At 37.4% G+C, this 19,546-nt stretch overlaps 1 protein-coding gene across 1 annotated transcript in view; it reads left to right on the top strand.

Annotated features, from left to right (window-relative positions):
- The window catches only part of DLC1 (DLC1 Rho GTPase activating protein), a 213,471-nt gene that overhangs the window by 8,949 nt on the left and 184,976 nt on the right, over positions 1-19,546 (top strand). The window contains exon 2 of the mRNA XM_030491470.1: positions 5,490-6,654. Coding sequence (XP_030347330.1) covers positions 5,602-6,654 — 1,053 coding nt within the window. The 5' untranslated portion in view covers positions 5,490-5,601. The remainder of the gene's footprint in view (positions 1-5,489; positions 6,655-19,546) is intronic.

Genomic DNA, 19,546 nt, shown 5'->3' with positions numbered 1-19,546 from the left:
TCCACTAATTTGTGGCTGAAAACAAACAGTTCTTTTCTCCTCAAAGAAAAGGACAACTACCATGTAAAAAGATACTATCAGGCTATGCTTTTGTTTATCTGAACAAAAATCAGAAACAGCTGTATTACTGGCCTATGTTCACGTTTATAACATGTAAGTGCATCACATGTATACACATGCAAACCTTACTATTAAAATTTATATAAAAGATTTCAACTATTTCATAGTTTCATTCTGAAGACATACTTTTCTTAAAAGTACTCTGCCTTTTCTGATTTTTAGAATAAAGTTGTAAATATTTTCAAAATGGTTATTAGTTCAAACTGCTTTTAATATTTGATCCTACATGATTATCTTTTATATACTGGAGAAATTAGGGAAAACGCATCTGGTATTCACTAAATTAATATCCTGCAATGCAAAAAAATCCTTATATTTCTATTCTAGGACATCAGGGTTTAGTATGGTCAACACCTATGTACTACAAAGGCTGTTTATATAGAAACTACAGACGAGGTGAGCCTCCACTTCAGTAAAATCCAAAGGTTGGTATATGTACAGGAAATAAGGAAGGATTGTAAATTCGAAAACAGGGAATATTTTAAAATAACTAGCTGACTGAGTGAAGACCTAGAGGCTTATGGTTTATCTCAAATTATTTGTAAACACCATTCTGTCTCAGAGCTGGTATGGAGTTACTGAATGTAAGCCAGATCAGGAAGATGTGAGATGAGTTTATAGGAAACAGACCCTGTTCACTCAGGCTTCCTTAAACAAAGTTTGCTCGCTGGGGTCACAGACCAAGGAAGATAAAATAATGACAACAAAATAAATATTTCTGCTTGATCTCCATTGCTTATACATGCCTGCTATGTAAAAAATGTAATGAAACAGTCTTTCATCTCCGTGTAAGTTCGTCAGCTAGTGCTTTGCCTCGTTTCTTCACAGGAAAGATCTGCATCCTGTGTAAAGCATTAGCTTTACACTGGCAGGACAGTAGGGGCAATTCTGCCCCGGCTGCCCTCTCTGAAGCTCCCTGCCACTTATACTTAGAAAACTCTCCTGTATTTTTTGCAAATTTCTCCCTCCCCAAGCTTTTCTATTTGTTTCAATGTGGAGGTTGTGCATGGTGCAATTAATTGTCAGTATGGTGGACCTGGTGGGGGCAGCAAGGATGTCACACTGGGCCAGTGGCTGTCTTTACATCGGTCAGCGGGGGATGTCACCAAGGTGCCATCCTACTTCCTGGTATCTTATTTGTGTCTGTTTTTGCCATAGCCCTTCCATTCTAATGGCATGGGCTTCACTGCTCCATCCTGTGTGGTGGCTGCTGCTGCTGAATGGCTCTACATTTCTCTCCTTACCCTTTTCTTCCACCCTGGAAAAACCAGAGTGGGCTGCACTCCTGTATCCTAGAAGGCTGAGGAAGGAGGTGGAGGAGCTAATTGCATGCCTCTGCCTCCCTGCTCTTGTAACTGGGAGGGTTTTTTGGCCTGTCCTGTGGCCCAGAAGGGGAGCTGGATTTCTGGCGGGTCTGGGTAGTCACAGAACTCAGAAGTCTTCCTGCTGCAGTTTGCACAGCTGTCACAGGATGTCAGTCATAGGTATAGGGGCTGTTTTGCTTAAAGATACTTCTTGTAGGCTCTCACGTTTCCTTGAGGAGAGAATTGAGAGAAGGTAAACTGCATCTTGAAAAATGCGCAGCACAACCAAACCTGAATGGAATTTCGTGAAATAAAGAAATTGTGTCTGAATTTTGAAAGCCTGCTGGAAACAGTTTAATTTGAGCTTCTCCAAAAAAAAGTCACAGGAATCCCTCTTAAAGGAAAATTGTAGACAGTGTAATTATAGGAGAGCCTTCCAGTTCATCTTATATGTCACTTTGTGCTTTATCAGTTCCATGAGACTTGATACAAAACTTCCAAAAATAAGCAAGCATAAAAGCTTTGCCCTATTTTTCATTTCCATTATATTTTACAGTGAAAGCAGACAAGCAGTAAATTATTACAAAATCCACCTAAAATTACATCTTGTTTTATAAACACGCTGAAGCACCACAGAGGGTGCTTGAAGGGGATTCTGCCGCAGCATGATCTCCCACTGCTGACTTCCATTTCCTTTGGTCAGAAATTGACTGTTGGGTCAATATTGCCAATATTCCTTAACTCATACCCAGGATCAAGCAATTTTGTCAAGGAGGAGACTTTATGATTCATGTTTTATTTAAAACCTTTATTCTTCAGAAAGTTAACAGTAATTAGTGCTATTGAAAAGTAAAAGCAAAATATAAGTCTGAATTATGGGAGCAGCTGAGTGGACTGTATTGTATGGACAGATGCTTTGATGAGAAGAAAAGGTCTTTTCATTCTGCAAAACATTTCAGCAGACAGCTAAGAGTTCATCTGCCTGATGATAAAGATACAAAGGTTTCTAGTTGTGGCGTGGTAATGATGGAAAGGGAGAAAGGGATATGCTTCTCCCCTTGGGGAAGAGTACAAATGGACTTGAGAGGGGCATTTCTCAGAGGACGAATAGATGTTGCATGTCAACAAAAAAGTGAGCAGCAACAGCAGAAAAGCAGCAATCAAGGCAGGAGCACTTTCTTCTGTAAAGTGGCAACACACTTGGTTCTCTGTCAGAGAAAGGAGAACAGTTATGAATCTCACTGAGGTCTGGAGTGGTGAATCCTCCAAAGCACAGCTTATGTGCCTGCATATGAGTGCAAAATAGGTTATCCTGAATACAGAGGTAGAAGAGAGAAGAAAGTTCCTTGTTGGCCTATAAGAGTCAAGCAATTATAGCAGGAAAATAACTTCTAAGCTGGCAGATAATGCAGACTTTGAGAAGTGGAGGGGGAGAGGAAAAAAAAAAGAAAAGTGAGCTTCCACCAAACTGTAGGCTCCTTCATGTGCCATGGGAATTCAGGGTTTGGTAGCTGAAGCTGCATGGAGAGAGAGCGAATGTAAGGTAAATGTTTCGTTCTCAGTGCTAACGTAAGCTCATATTTTAGAGGACAATGGAAGTGCCCTTGTCGTATGTTTATTTGTCTTTCATTTCAAGCAAAGTATTTGATATTCTCCTGTATAATATTTTTTCAGCATTCTATGAGGCAGTCCAAACTAGTGATAGTGCAAGTAAAACAGAAGGGTTCCTAAAGTAAAATTTATTTGTTTTTCATCCCCCATGAAATATAACTCTCCACATTCAAAAAACGAAAAACAGTGAAGGATCTGTTCTTCCCTTTCTGCACACGTGTAACTCCATTTAGCAGCAGCAAGATTAATACACACCCATTAACTCTTTGAATGCCTGGCTTCTGCACATGAAGAGCAGCCTAAATCTTACATAGATGGATGCATGTATGTCAGTAGGAAGTTGGATTTTTTAGCTTTTTACTATTAATATTATGGGTGTCTTTTCCTGATTTTCATTAGAAATTCCCCTACATGGCTGTAGCAACCATGTTTAATCTTCTGTAAAGTAAATGGAGCTACTGTTCTAGTACGGGAAGAGAGAGGGAAGCTGCAAATGAGTTGCACCCAGGTGCAACTACAAACAGTGCTAATGGGGGGCAGTAGAAATCATTTTAGTAAACCTTTCAGAGGTCAAGACAAAACACCATGATGTTGTAAAACTAACTTGGTTAGTTTTACATTAGAGCTTTAGGGTCCATCAGGAAAATGTGCAGCAGAAGTTGAAAGTATTATCATTATTTATTTGCACTCGGGTAATTTTGGACCATGCATATCTAAAAATAGTAAGAGTATAAATATGAAATAAAGTCAGAATAAGAATGTAAATATGCTGCAAATTTATACAATAATTTGACTTTACATTTTAATATTTAGTCTTATGCTCATATTCAACCAGGAAAGACAAGAGGATCTTAAAGTTACATTAACTTTTTACTACCAAATTTTGCCTCTGAGAGCGGATAATTTTTTTGGCCTGGCTCTGCATGTTATTTTCCATTTTCCTCAGCCTCCCACATGCTAATGACTTGTGCATGGAATTCTTTTACCCTATGAATATATTTTCTTTTTAAGCACAGTCTCCACAGAGGTGGAAAATGTGAATGTGAAATGAAGCATGTCATCCTGAAAGAAGGTTAAAGATCTAGGAGTGTGTACAACTCTATCCTGCAAGTTAGTTTGTTGGGACATAATTTACAGATGTTCAGTTGCACAGGCATAATTCTGCATTTCTTTCAAGGCAAATACTTTTATATCTTCAGGCATGTGATTTGTCAAGACAGCTTTGTGGCCTAGTGGGCAATCAGAATTTGCCTGAGCGGACTGAAATGACCCAGAACAAACTCAGTACTTAATCCTCTTTATTGCTGAAATCAATAAGCAGATCCATGACAAGTGCTGACAGTTCTTACACAGAGAGTGAAAAGTAGAAGTGTCTGCTCCTTGGAATTCTAATGTGCTATGGGGCAGAAGTTTTGTTTTGTTATTCGAAAATTAATGTTAATTTTGTTTTATAAGGCTTAAATTAATATGACATATGTGTGCTAATTTGCACATGCACTGCCACAATGTATCTCAAATGCCATCATTCAGAAGGCCTGATACAGGAAAAATAGCCACCGAGATAATTGAACAGGGACATAAGGCTCTGGCAGAAGCCAAGGTTCCAGGTGAGCTACACAGTTACAACTGAGCATACTGGCTCACAAGCTACCCTTGCGCAGAGCCCCATCCTAAATAAGGGTTTCCTCTTTTCCTTATATTAGTAGATCCTCAATATATTCATCAAGGGGTTTTCTTTTTTCAGGTTTTATTATATATTTGAGGTAAGGAAAATTCCAAAATCTTAAATTAGTTTTTCTAGGGTTGATTTTTTTATTACCACACAACAGCTGACTTCCCTGCAGGTTAACATAACACTTGTAATTACAACTTGTCCTGGAGAAAGAGAAACAGTAACAATAAAAATAAGAGTGACTGAATGGGCCAAAGCCACCCATAAGACAAGTGGCTTATAACTTTGGTAAATTCAGAATAATCCTCAAGTTCCACTCTACCTCTCTGGGAAACAGCCAGAATTCTGCATTCCATGGGTATCTCTGGAGGGGAAAGCAATATCGAATAACTTTGTGTGCAAAGCAACCATAAAGTGTAATGCCATTTATACCCATGGAAATAAGTATCGTATGATGGACATAGTGAAGAGAGACTTTTTGTCAAATCTTGGCCTGTCCTCATGCCTGTTTATACCATTTTTGTTTACTTGATGTTGGAGAGTAATCAGAAAAAAAATTATACTGAATTATGAGTATTGTCATAATAACTCACATAGTCATGAGTTTTGCATGAAAAGTATTAAAATTTTAAACAAAACAGTCTTCTAAATGCCTGTCTTGGCCCCACAGTCTTATCTTGCTTTTACACTTTTGTTTAAACTGTTCCTTCCTTTTTTTTTATTTTTTATTTTTTTATTTGGAGTTGATTCAATAACTCAGCCTTTTTTTTTATTTCTTGCAGATGTTAAAATGATGAAACCCTCCCTCCCTCCAGAGCAGTGCACAGCAGCCATGACATCTCCTCTAGTCCTCTGTGGAAGGTACATTGCAGCCTGCTACTGAACTGTTATGACATGTCTCTAGCAATCAGAAAGAAAAGCTGGGAAGAGCATGTGACCCAGTGGATGGGATTGGCTTTGCAGTCTGTGGAGTATAATACAGCATGTCGTCACGGACTTGTAGGTGCTAACTTGCAGACAAGTATGGAACAAGATGAGGTTTTGAGCGTGGACCGGAAAGAAAAGTGCGCTTCATTTCCAGAGTGCTGTTATAGTGGAGAGTTGATTGGCTTCCCTGCAAAGCAGCTGGGAAATGTTTCAAAGGAGGTGGATGAAAATGATAACCATGAGGATGAGGAGTGTTTTCTGGAGGCTAGCACAGAAACTCTAGTCCACGTGTCTGATGACAATGATGACTATTCTGCACTAAAACTGGATAGTGTTAATTACCACATCACTGCTGTAGGAGGGGAACCAAAAGATGAAAAGAGTTTAAATGGAGCGAGCTCCTTAACACGGATGTTACCAGTAACAGAGTGTAACAAGGCAGCTGAAGCATCTGGAATAATTGGAGATATAAGTAACGAACCTGGCTGTGACACAGTTCCTAAAGAGGAGGTGGAAGACGATGATGTCTGTGGCAGTATTGGCCAAAGCCCAGAGCTTTGTAATTGTGAAGGCTTAAATGAAGTAGTAGATGTAGAGGAAGAAAATCGCTCTAATTCTCCAAATGTGAAAGAAATTATTATGCCTGGGAAGCAGTTGCTTCATACTGCTGTAATTGCACAACAGCGCCGGAAATCTGATGCTTTTAAAGATGGGCTTGGAAAGTCTGAGTGTAATGTGGTAGAGAGTGGGATTTCTTCTGAATCATGCAGCAGCAGTGACAGACAACTGCGTTCAGCCGTGGAATCCAGCGACTCCCTTATGCAATCTTCTCCTTGCTCTCACATCCCAGCAGTGGAAAATGGTCTGGATGAAAGTGGTTTCACAGAACCTCAAGTGGCCCCTGAAAACAAATGCCTTTCAAATGTCAGTTCAGCAGAAGACATTCAGTGTTTACATGTAAGGAATCATTTGACCACACAAGAATATTCAGGCAGTCAAGTGAAACTGCGCAAAAGAAAGGTAGGATGCTCATAAACTGCAGAGATTTTTTTCTAATGTTTCCCCCCAGTTTCTTATGAAGGTGATTCCATGACTAATTGATTGCAAATAAAATGTATTTTTCAGTCTCATTTCATTAGTTTGTCAGATTTTTCTTCAAATGGTTTTGAGAAAAATGTGTCTGTACGACAACTGAGTTTCAGGAGTTCTTTTTAAAGTCTGAAAATGGTTGAGTCATGAATTTGGAAGATACCTTATTTTCACTTTATAGATATCTTATATATTTTATATATGTTGTTCAAGACTAAATGAATAATTATCTTCTGGGGGTTTGGTTTTATTTTTGTTTCTTCTGCTGCTATCAATCAGATATCATTATCTCTTTGCTCTTAGGAAACTGATTGTGTCTGTTATTGAAAAAAGAGAATAGAGAAAATGTGCAACAAAACTTTAAAAGGGAAAAAAAGAGTGGAAACAATTTGCAGAAGTTCTTTGGTTTTCAGCTCAGCCCCATGAGTGTATGCTCTTGCAAAAAAAAAAAAAAAAAAAGGTATTGCTGAGCTTGAAACAATTTTTTGAAATTTTGAAGCGACTGGAGAGTTTCACTGTCTACAAAGAGTAAGAAAGAGTATCATTACAAAGCTTTAATGACAGATTCCCTGGCAGTAAAACTCTCATTGGCTTTAATGGAAGGAGATGTACTGACTGTGGGACAACAGAATTCAGCCTAAAGTCTAACATTCCCAGTTATGCTGCTTATTCTTTTGAATAACCAATTTGTAATCCTTAACTTCTCATTGCCTTTTTTCATTTGACATCATCCAGCTTCTTTTTTTTGTTTGTTTGTTTTTTAATAAGTCTGGTTTCTATAAAGTGAGGGTGTGGGGTTTGTTTCGTCATCTGTAGCGCCTCAGTAACTGTTTCACTAAAGCACAAATTCACATGTCTAAAGTACTCTATGCCAACACAGCGTCCTGAGCTGCTGGCCATTGCTTCCTTATGTTGACCCTTTAGTAATATTAGCATGCAATTGATATGGTTAGAAGCTGTAAGTAAATTTTGCAAAAGGTTTCAGAAGCCCTCAAAGCCAGTCTTCCTTTGGTAGTTCATTCAGTTACAGCTCATGTGGTAACTGTTCAACTGATGCAGTAAGTAGGCTCTGAGTTACAATTAAGAAATGGAAACTGCTAGCCAGCAGTACCAGAAATGTGAAACTTACCCATCTATAGAAAACGTTTCAAGTTTAAAAACATAAAATTTAACCAAATTAATATTGTATTTGAGAACGAATTTACTATTATAAACGTATTCTCGGCTGCTCTTCTTTAACATTTCCTTTTTTCTAAGTGTAGTTGCTAAGATCTATGCGCACATTTCATACTGTTAGCAAGATATATCATGCTATATTTTTTAATAGTTTTGATCCTGCTAGTTTCCGTGTATCACCTTGTCTCTTGTTTCCAGGTCACATGCTCATCTTTTAAATGTACACTCACAAGAATTATATTTGAGAATATATTTGTTTCTGCCATTAAATATTTAAAAAGAGAAAATATAAAAATTCCAGTGAGACCAATAGTGCGAAAAACTAAAAGAAGATGTGAGCATAGAAAGGAGCAAAACAAGGAGTTCCTTCAAGGAAGGTTGAGAGTTATGTAACTGCAGCAATTGTGAAGCTGTGTGCACTGTAAAAGAGGATATAGTCTGTAAATCTGAAAGAATGACCTTGTACCACTTTGATTAAGTAAGTCTTTACCAACAACTGTAAAATGTTTGGCAAAAGGGAAAAGATATGATCTGCTGTTGCTTGTGATATTACTTCTCTGAGTTTACAGGACACTTCTACAAACAATGTTCGTGCATGCAGGATTTTATCACTTATATCTAATCATGCCCTATTTTACAAAAGGCTGTCTGTGTTGGTAATAATCTGTAATGAAAAATGTGCCTATGTTTACAAACTTTCCTTGAAAGCCACTTTCTCAATTTTAACAAGACATTAGAAAAACAACAGACTTGAAACTGAATCCATCCATAAAACCCAAGTATTTGCTTTGCAGCGACAGGAAGACTTAAGGGATTGGGCATGGTATATAAAACCTTTTCTCCTCAGGTCAGCAGTTCAAACAGTGCAGTTAAGGCCTAAAACACACCACTCTCTGATTAATGCTCAGTGTCAATTATAGTTGCACATAAACATGTGCTCATAAAGGGCAGAATATGGGAAAAGGCACATGGAAATGAATTGCTAATTGTATTTGGGCACCCAAACCTCCAGGTGGCACCTTGGGGGATCATAGAAAGGTGCTGAACTTCAGCTACTTCCATGACGTCTAAGATCTTAGGACCTTTGAGTAGTCTTATTCTGCTCTTGCTGGTACTCAGTTCTTCTGAAAACCTGTTCTTCATTAACATATATTAAACTGCTTTGAATTGTGGCAGTAGAGCATGACCTCTCCTCTTATATTTGGATCAGCTGAGGTGAGACAGTGTGGACCTCTTGTGCTTGCTCTGCACATGAATGCAGGTTTGAGGGTTTAAGGGCTTAAAGTTCAGCATCTTTGGCCAGGACTAGCTCCATTTCAGTAAATTGCTTTACTCATGATAGATGCACTGCCGCTGAAGATGCTTTTTGCAAACAGGTCCAGCTGTTACAGCATGCTTTGCTCCCTCAAGTCACCAGGATTCAGATGGTTGATACACAGCACCTTCTTTTCCTTTGCTTTCCCAGAAACACTTCCTAAGGATTGGAAATAAGAAGCACCTGAATTTAATTGTGAGAAGTTAATGGTGCTAGGTCTGACGGAAAAATTTCACTCTAATTGAGCTTTCCTGGTTTTGTGTTGACTGATAACCAAGGGGCTAATCAGGTTATCAAATTAAAAAAAAAAAAAAAAGGAGTATACGTGATGAATTTGCATCAGTTTCTCTTCACAGGTAGTTTCAGACTGCATTTCAGTCTCATTGAAACATTTTGCCCATGTGTCACTGAAAAAGGAATGAAATAAACGTTTCAGTGTATTAATTCCTTACCTCTCTTTTATGAAACTGTTGCTTTTTATATTTGTTACTTGCAATTCTTCATGGTGGCCTGCATAGAAGTTTTCCAGTTCCAAACAGTAGATGTTATCTCAAACTCATTCCTACCAGACTAAAGAGTCAGAGCAATTTCCTAGGGTTCACTCTTATTGCTACTATTTTAATCCAGATTTCTAGATTAAATGTTTTGTGGTTGGTGAAGCATACTTACGGGCACAGCTAATGTCACCATGACAGCAGCCACCAGTGTCAATGAGATGCAGATTAATCTAAGAAAAATATCAGAAGGATGGCAGTAAATGTAGAAATAAACCTGAATAGAATGTTACCTGGGGTGACACAGGCCTTTGTACCAGTGCCTTTCCCCCACATGAAAGCTGTGAGTTTTTAAAGCATGGATTTACATTTTCTGGACTGTTGCAATAAAGTTTGTTTCATTATTTCAACAATTGTAATTACACTAATGTGAGGAAAAAAAATTGCTTAGTTGAATTTGGGTCTTTCATCCATATTTGCTACTTGAGTATTATGCTTGCCCATGAGATGTGAAGGCTGACCCTCTTCCATTACAGTCTGTATTAGGTTCTGTTTTACAAGGCTGAAGCTATACTCGTTATGGCAAGTTAGAAAGTTAGGTTCTTCCAGGAGCTTCTGCTTGTATCACCCTGTAAATTGACTCCACAGGAAGCCTATGGAGCCTTGCCTGCTGACTTAGTCCTCCCTGGGTACTGGGAGAGGCAACAGGTAAGGTACCTGGGAGAGGCAATAGGAAAGCTTCCAAAAGCATCATAAGAGCTACCTATTTTACTGAAATGGTTTTCTTATAATTTGTTCCCTGACATCTCTACTATTCACATTGCGTAATGCTTTTCAACTGAGCATTCACTTGTCAGCAATAGATGGTTACTAAAAAAGTTATGTGAGCTTGTTGTGAACAATAGTATCCAAAATTTTAGATCTTTTTCTTATTTTCTTGCAGTTAAAATACCAGAGACTGAGTTTCCAGGTCTGTCAAAAGTGTGTCTTTCTGAAGTCTTAATCTCCCTTTACCTCAATTTTGACCCTGAATGGGGATAATTTAATGATTGATTCTTTTTTCATACCAATTTTATTTAGATTTTAAAACTGTCAAAGTGTATTTTTTTAATAGAAACTGGTTTAGTAGGGATCCAGTCTAAACTATTACTACTTACGTAGTTAGTTGTTATTGCAATAACAACTCAGGTCAGCATAGGAAAGGCAAACGTAGAAGATAAAAGTAAGAATAAAACCAATAGGCATGTACAGTAAATCATAATTAAAAATTAAACACATTTTTCTGTATCCTTATTTTGTCATAGAAATTTAATTTACCTTTTGCTGACATTCAGTCTGCAACTGTGTCAGCCAGAGGAAGATGACAGCTCTTAAAGTTGGTGATTTTCAAAGTGAATTATCTTGAATTGCACTTTTGCAAAATATGATGTTTAAATGCATTCATTTCCCACGGTTTGTGTTTTCCCATTGAGTATTTTTAAAGATAATCGTCTTGCGAATATTCTAGTGGAGAAATTCAGCAACCACGAAAAAAAAATCTGCAATTCTCAGTTTATAATGGTCATGAAAAGTTGGACAAAAGTGTATGTTGTTTGGATGGTTGTAGGATACCAAGGCTTCACTGCTTCATGATGGCCATGGGGAGACCAAGGCTTCACTGCTTTAAATGTAGATATTAAAAAAGCATTAATGGATGCCAGTGGAACTGCTATGTTCTTAGAGTATGTTTACATGTCTTGCTGAAATTGGGTGCTATAGTAATTTGTAACCTTAGAGACTTAGAGAAGCCAGTCACTATAGAAGCAGTATCACAGCAGAATTACTTTCAAATCATATGGTTCTTTAACTGTATTTCCTATAAAATTCAGACCTGTGCTTATGCCGGAATAGCTTTGTTTTCAGATACAGAGATGAATAATAGAATCTTGGCATCTAAGGAATGTTTTTCCCCAGTTTTGTGAAGAACAACGGCAAATACAAATATTGGAAATCTGATAGTCTCTTTTTAAAGATGATCATTCAAACTACAGAAATCTATTTTAGCATGTATGGAAATTGGATTTGCTTTTGTTCCATTTCTTCATCTCTTGTCATTTCCAGACTTCCTAAATTTTTTTCGAAGTTTTTAAAACTTTCTAAAGGTTTTAGAAAAAATCATGGATCTGTTTTTCCAAACTCATAATGTGAACATGAACATCATCAAAAATTGATGAGAGATCTTGAGCCATAACAGCTTTTTGAAAGGTTAGCTTACCACATCACATGTTAGCTACCCACATCTCAGAGCTACAGTCTGTAGTAGTAGTACAGTGGGCAACTATTACTGAGATCCACAGTTGCTTCGCCACAAAGAATTTGCTGCATTTGCACATTGCTATTAAATGGTTGTAATTCTGAAGGCATTGGGAAGAATCTGGCAAGAGCTGCAAGTAAAGCAAAACAAATAGTATGATTTCTCTGAAAAATCTGAAACCTTCTGGACTGTCATGAATATTTCTCTTTTCTGCATTGAAACCTCGCTTCCTAAATTTACCATTTAATAAGGAGCATGTGGTTCAAAACTATAATTGGACTGAGGTAGTTGGATCTAACTTCTAAAAATTATGCATTTTATCTACGGTAATTAGTAGAAAGTGGTGGTGATAAAGCACTCTTATTATTGTGGTTACATGACCAGGAATTTTCTCTGTTGCTCTCACAAAAAATATGTATCATAAGTATTATCTCCAGCTGGGAACCTAAAGAATGCTTTCCCGCAGACTTCCTTTGTGTTTGGACTGAAGTATGATGTATTTCAAACAATCTGAAAAGTATTTAAAACAACCTCAGAACAGGATGGGATGACTGCCAGGCCATTACAGTATAACCCTTATGCAAATTTTACTTTGACACATTTTTGTGACGGTGTTCAGCAATAAATTTTAAAGGCTGCCAGTGCTGTCTAGACTGCAAACCAAGAGACTGTTGCACATCAAGCTATGCATTAGTTGGAGTTGAGCTACCTAAAATGGTCATGAAAGTATTTGTATTTATACATGGTTTATAGTCATGCACTATTGCTTCACCAAAGTGATATTACACGTTTCTCGGAACCAATGTAAAGAGCTTTAGTTTCATGCAGTTTATACTCAGAAATTTCTAATTATGTCCAGATCTGCAGTAATTGACTGGAAAACAAAAACTTTGAAAACATTTGTTTGTTTTTAAAGTGCGTCTTTAAAAAGTTCTGTATGGTAAGGGACAATTATTTCCGGTTTGTAGCCTATAAATTCTCAGTTGTAGTTCATGTTAAATGGACCAATGACCACTTCCTAAAATGACACCAGATTCATAAATAGCACCGTGTTTTTGTGGGAAGCTGTCTTGGAAGAAATGAATGGGAATAGTACGCAGAACCCAAATTTAACAGTTTAGTAAATGGGAAGTGGAAATAAAACACTTGGGCAAAACCTTCTGGATTACATGACATCACTATCCACAACACACTTTTCCATTGGTTAAAGAAAAATTTTAAAAATGGACTTTGCTTCCTAGAACTGTTCATCTGGCACTTTCATGAGCAGAATGTTCACTTTGAATTAACAATCAAGTGAAAACACAGTGATCAGAGGGGCACACAGATACAGCTTCTATCAAAAACAGTAAATACAGCAGTAACCTGGAAAGCCAATATTAGAGCACCCCTGCCTAGATTAAAGAGCCTTTGAAGCTGTAGCTATGGCAGAGTAGCTTTTTCAGCTCAGCTCTTCACTGCAAACATGACCTGTGCTAAAAGCAAAAGCATTTCTGTTAGTGGTGCTGTGTCTGAGGAGCAGCCAGCAGAAGAGCAGCCAACCTCACCAGCTCTGGGGGCTGAGGCTTTGCAGCAGTGAGGTCTTTGCCACTGCTAATAAGGAGTATTTGGCCATAGCAGTACAGCAGTGAGTAAGTCCACAGATATCTGACCAATTCCCATGCAGTAGGTAAAAGCAAACAAGCAGACACACATGGGCTGAACTTCAGCGGGGTGGGAACCATCTGCAAGTGCTTTCCATCGTGGTTTTGTTGTTGTTTGTGATGGTTTGTTTTGGTTTTTTTTTTCCCTTGCTTCCTGTCATGGTAGTATATATGATTGAAACACCTAAAAATGTGTTCCTCATGCTTATGTCCTTTTACTGCTTTCTCTTAATGACAACGTAGAAGGTTCATAAAGACAAGAGGGTTTATGCCACAGATAGGGTTATAGAATATGGCTTTACAAAATGAAACAATACTGTTTCTGCTGCCAAAAACTATTCCAAGCTCCAGAGGATATAGCCTAAAATGGTTATGAATTCAAATTTAGAGAGGTATTCTTCCTCCTACAAAAAAAAATCCAGGCAGCAATACAGCTTCTCTATGTATGTCTGTGTGTGCTGAAGCAAATGCATGGCAAATGTAAACCAGATCCTGGCTCTTCTTCATAACTGTCACAGCTGACATGTAGTGCTTTTACAACAACAGAATATAAGGAACTTGGCTTATGCACACTGCGTTAATGAAAAATTGGCTCACTGTAGCATGAGGATGTCCTTCAACAATGTGCCTTATTGCAGCAATAACTTTTTAGCTTAAGTTTCACATTGTTTTTTGCAGTCTCACCTTACATAAGAGTTAGAATAGCAAATGCAATATGTAAAATATTTGTTAAATAAAAGTTTATTTATCCTTTATTGCAAGATGGCTTCTTCCCAAACATTTTTGCATACAACATATTTAACTAAACAAAGTTTTCTGTTTGGATATCCTGAGTGTCTTATTCATTCAGATAGTTTTGCTTTAACAAAAATGTATCATCTAATATACTCATTCAAAAATAAAAAAAAAAAAATAAGGAGCTGATTCTGTTATTTTACTACATGTTTTAATCTCTTGGGTGGTATCCTCAACCTTCTTAAAAGGATAGTTTGCATGCACTAATAAGCACTGATATGTGACTTATGGCTCTTTGATATGAAGACATGAAATACATTAAAAAAAAAGGCAGTGCTAAACTCGTGGCTTTTGCTGTATGCAATTTCAGGTTCAAAGTATTTTAAAAGCTGACATCTTTACTGCATTGAAAATGAAAAAGCACGGCTGCAAGCAAATATTTGGGAATGTGAACTAAACTACTTTCCTACATCCAGATTTTCTGAAACACTACTCTTCTGATAAATGCCAAGCTGTATTTAAATCTCACAGATTTAGAAGTGACTGTATGCGTACATCACACCTCACTATATCTGTTGAATTTATTCCAGCATGGTAAACTCACATGCTTACAAATATTCTCTACTTTTTTATAGATGATGTCAAGATGATAGATGGTAGATGGTAGGTGGTAGATGAGTACTGTCTTATTTAGGCTTTAAACTTGGATACAAAGTAAAATATCCAGAACGTGAATAAGAGAATAGGACAAAAAAGACAGGGATATTGAGAGACCATCTTATAGGTGGGATTAGCCTGAAAAATAAGTACGCGAAAGTTAATTTCTTTTTCTATGGGAAGTGATTGTTCAACTCTTAATTGCACAAAGCTTTCTCAGCTCACAAGAACAACTCCCATTTGAACAGTTTGTCTGTTTCCAGACTTTCCTCAATACTGCTAGTTACAGAGTCAAAGATAATCTGGGGAGAGGTTCTTCCACATCTGTACCTTGATTAATATTCTTGTGGGTAAATATTCTACAGGACTTGTAATTTAAAACATTTCACTTACATTTTATTAAGGTTTTAATAAAGTCATAATTCTTACTGCAGGTTATTTTGCAATATATATTTGGAATCAATCAATTGTTTTTGCAGACTGAAGCCTATGAATAGTTATGCTGAGGAAATTAGCTTTAATCATATTCAGAGGAAATACATATATTCCTGAATGTTGCTCTCTTGGGAATAGTAACAGAAGCCTTAGAGTAGAATGCCAATTAATTTTTTTTCTAGGTCATCCACACTCTCTGTCACACAAAAAAATTCTTCTTCATCCTGCCCATACTTTTCTAGTCAGTATGTTAAGATCAATAATTCTTTCCCCTTATTCCTGCCTTTTCAGAAATGTTTTGATTTTTTTTTTTCCCCCCCCCTCATTTCGTGTACTAAGCTTGGTGTGGCAGTATTAAACTTTTTAGCCTTTTGGAGCTTATGCATATGTAAGGAAAAGAACACTCAGTGATATGAGAATACTGTGTATTTTTCTCCTTGCAAGCATCAACATTTCACACTGTTTGGTTTTGGGCTCAAAACAGCAGCCGAGCAGAGCCATGCAGTCACATGAACAGATTAGGAAGAGAATATGAAGGTGTTGAAAAAAAAGATGAGCAACTTCAGTGACTGACTCCACTGTGGTATGAGGGAGAAAACTGTCCCAAACACCCTCAAGAGCTAGTTTTGCAGTAGTGATAGTAGTTCCTAGCCCCCTAGCTCAACATTTATTTCTACGGTTGTGTAAAATCTTTACTCAAATCCATTTATAAGACTGACAAAACACTAACTATTCTGTGCTTCCTTAGCTCATACAGTCTGCAGTGACTTGGTCCCTGTTTCTGGGCTCCTCTCTCAGTCCTTTCCACTATACTTAGTTCGTGGAAGACAAGCTTTCTTGTGTCAACAACATTGCCTCATGAAGCGTAATAATGACAGTTTAAATGTCAGCACTGTTAGTCATTGACAATTGTCTTAGGGTTTTAATAGAAATTCTTATTTTCTAGCCACAGTGTTCAGAGGGAGTGTTTATCAGCTGCAAAGTATGATTCTGGGGCTTTGATCTTTGCTTTGAAATGTCTTTTAAAGTGTAAAGGAAACTCATCTATGCTGAGAACAACATTAGAGGCTATTTCTGGAGTTAGACCAGGATTCTGAAGGTGAAAGGACACTTCTCCAACTCTCTCAGTAAGTCCTTGGGAAAGTTAAAAATAAGTCTTGTTGAAAAAAAAATTGGCACTTGCCATTTGAGAAAATTTCTTTATTCCAGGAACTGTCTCATGTAGCAGAAATTTATTTACCATCTGTGTAGACTTGAAAAATTTTCCATCTTACCAGATACACAACTGAAATAGCAACAGATTTTCCATAGCTATGCTTTCCACCGACCTCTGTTTTAAGAGTGTGCTGTTGTAGAAACTTATGAAATTTTTGTGTTATCCAAAGTGGGGGGTAGCTTAGTTATAGCCCATCAGTCAAACTCTGAAGTTCTGGTTGTGATCTCTAATGATGTCACCTAACTGCTGCTAAAACATGTCACTCGGGAGAGGGAAAGGAGGAGTCCACAGGCCCACTATCTGAAAATATATGCTTGTTTAAATTATTGTTACAGTTGTTTTAATTACTGTTGCAGTAGTAACTTAAAAAACACTGTCACTTGAGAAATTAATTTGGTTTTCTTTGAGTACAGATGTACTTCATTAATTTCAAAGCTCTGCAACTGTAGGGATGGGGGGGGGACACACACAATAATAAAACCACCACCACTGGATCTTGAAGTAACTGGTCCTTTAAAATATGAAACAACCTGTCTGTATCTCTAAACATTGCTTCGAGTATTTGTATGAATACACAGGCCAGAAACCAACACAAGCGATTCCTGTGGCACAAAGAGAAATGAGTTCAGGAAGAGATGTCAAGATACACAAGCTTAACTTCTGTTTGCAGTTCCTGGTTGGGGTTTTTTACCTTTCATATATTCTGTGGATACATTTTACTTTTGCTTTTATGCACACTAAGAATCCTCAAGAACTATGGAGGCTGATTCTTACTTGATGCTTATATGTCTTTTGATCCCATCTACCAAAAAAATATTTGTGTGAGTAACAAGCTTGGTGCAAAAGGCAGGTGTCAAAAGCTTCTGCTTTGAAATCCAGCAGTCTGATTTGCTTAAAGGATAAAAACCCTGTCTGCCTTTCTTACTACGATTGAATTTTTTTCTGCCTTATCTATTTTTACCTGCCTCGATGTTCATTACATTTGGCTGAAGGGGCTTATCCTACATAAGTCTATCACAGATGCTTTTATTTTCATAATTCTCAGTCTTTGAACTAGTAAAATTGTATGAGATGTGACATGGTTAACTACAGATATTACTGAATCCTTTAATCTGGCAATTTTTATCTGTGTTTTAAACTGCATTCTGTCTAGGTTTGGAGTTTTGTATAACTTTTCTGTTTGATTGCATATGGTAAGGTAAGCTATTTTATGTTTGAGCAAAACCATCTAATTGTGAAGATGAATGGGTGTAAATTTTAAATCATTACAAATTCTTTGTTGTTGGTGTTAAATCATCTGCAATCCCAAAATGTGGAAATTAGAATTTATATTCTCAGTGTGTAACTGCATGTAATTCAACAACCAAAATTTTGAAATATGAGTTCCTAGAGAGCAGCAAGTCTTAGTTGGGTATATGCGTTTTAGCTTGGGCCAGAAGCATGTTTTTGAAGTAAATTTACTGATTGATGTGATATAAAGCATGATAAATGACACTGAATCTCACTATCTCATGTAATTCACAATATGGATTACCTGGTTTGATAGCTGCATACCTGATTTGAGAGATGCTAAAACAGTGCTTCACAAAGGAAAACTGTATTTTAGGATTGCCAATAGCCAGGGAAAAAAAATCAGATATGAGGAAGAAAAGGATCTCAGACAGAAGCAGATTCATATTCGCACAATGCTAGAGGTATGAATTGAAAGACTAGTTATCAGATGTAGTCAGTTTGGTACACTCCCATCACTTGCAATGTGAAGACTTTGGACTCTGTCCTCTACCCCAACCAAACTGGCTGCAAGATACATAATCGCTCTGACTGGACAATATTAACTGACAACAAATCTTCTGAAGACAGATTTTTTTAAAGAGATCAGTTCATTACAGTTTCCTTTTAGCTGAATTTGATAAATATGCCCTGGTAGAAGAATATGGGTTTCTAACTTGAGGTTTACATTTAGCCGCTAGACAAACTAGACAGTCTCTTGAGATTTTTACAGCTTTAGTTTCAGCTGTCTGGAATATATTACATCCAATGTAAAAACTAGTGAAGAATATTTCCTCCGCTGTACTTGTGCTTTCTAGTTCTCTCACTAATTCCCAGTAGCCTAATGGTAATATGTTCATTCTGTTGGCCAGCTGTTCAGCTATCCATGAATGCATCCTCCTGATGTGCATTTCCTAGCATTTTGCAAGTCAGTGTCCTATTCCACTTCAACAGAAAACTTTTTTGAAAACAAAACTATACACCACTGGGGATCTAGACAGGGAATGTAATGCAAGCATAATCAAACTCAGTCTGAATAAGTGATGAGTGAGGAAATAACAAATATTATGCAATATAAGCACTAAACTGCTCTTAATGTATGTTTGAAATAGAGGCTATGTCTTGTATGCTAAGGACTTTTTGTCTCTGACACAATTAGCTTTCTTTTGCTTTTCTTAATTGCTGCCTGCAGTGGAAGGGAAATATTTGGTTCTCCTCCCTAGGCCCTCGATAGTAGGACCCTGTCATACAGCAAATAGTGCCATTAGTATTAGCTTCAGTCTTTGTCAAGGACAGAATTGTGAGCACCAAAGGTAAGTTTTGTCTGTATGGGGGAGAGTAGAAAGTGTATGGGCAGACTAAAACAGAAATAGCTGATTTGTTCCTGCTTGGAACACGTTTTTGTTCCCTCTTGGAACACCTTTTTCACCAAAATGACTTGTGGCATTATTAAACACCAAGTGCTAAAGGAGCTGAGAATAGGGATGGTTTTACCCCTGGTATCACCCCAGATTCTTTGAGACAAAAGAGAAATTTAGCAGCTAGAAATCGTTGCTATCTCCTGGTCATCCCAGGGCAGCAGTGGGAGTG

Source organism: Strigops habroptila, chromosome 7 (assembly GCF_004027225.2).
Source record: "Strigops habroptila isolate Jane chromosome 7, bStrHab1.2.pri, whole genome shotgun sequence".
NCBI lineage: Eukaryota > Metazoa > Chordata > Aves > Psittaciformes > Psittacidae > Strigops > Strigops habroptila.
The sequence above is the reverse complement of the archived record's forward strand: the minus strand, read 5'-3'. Positions and strand labels throughout refer to the sequence as shown.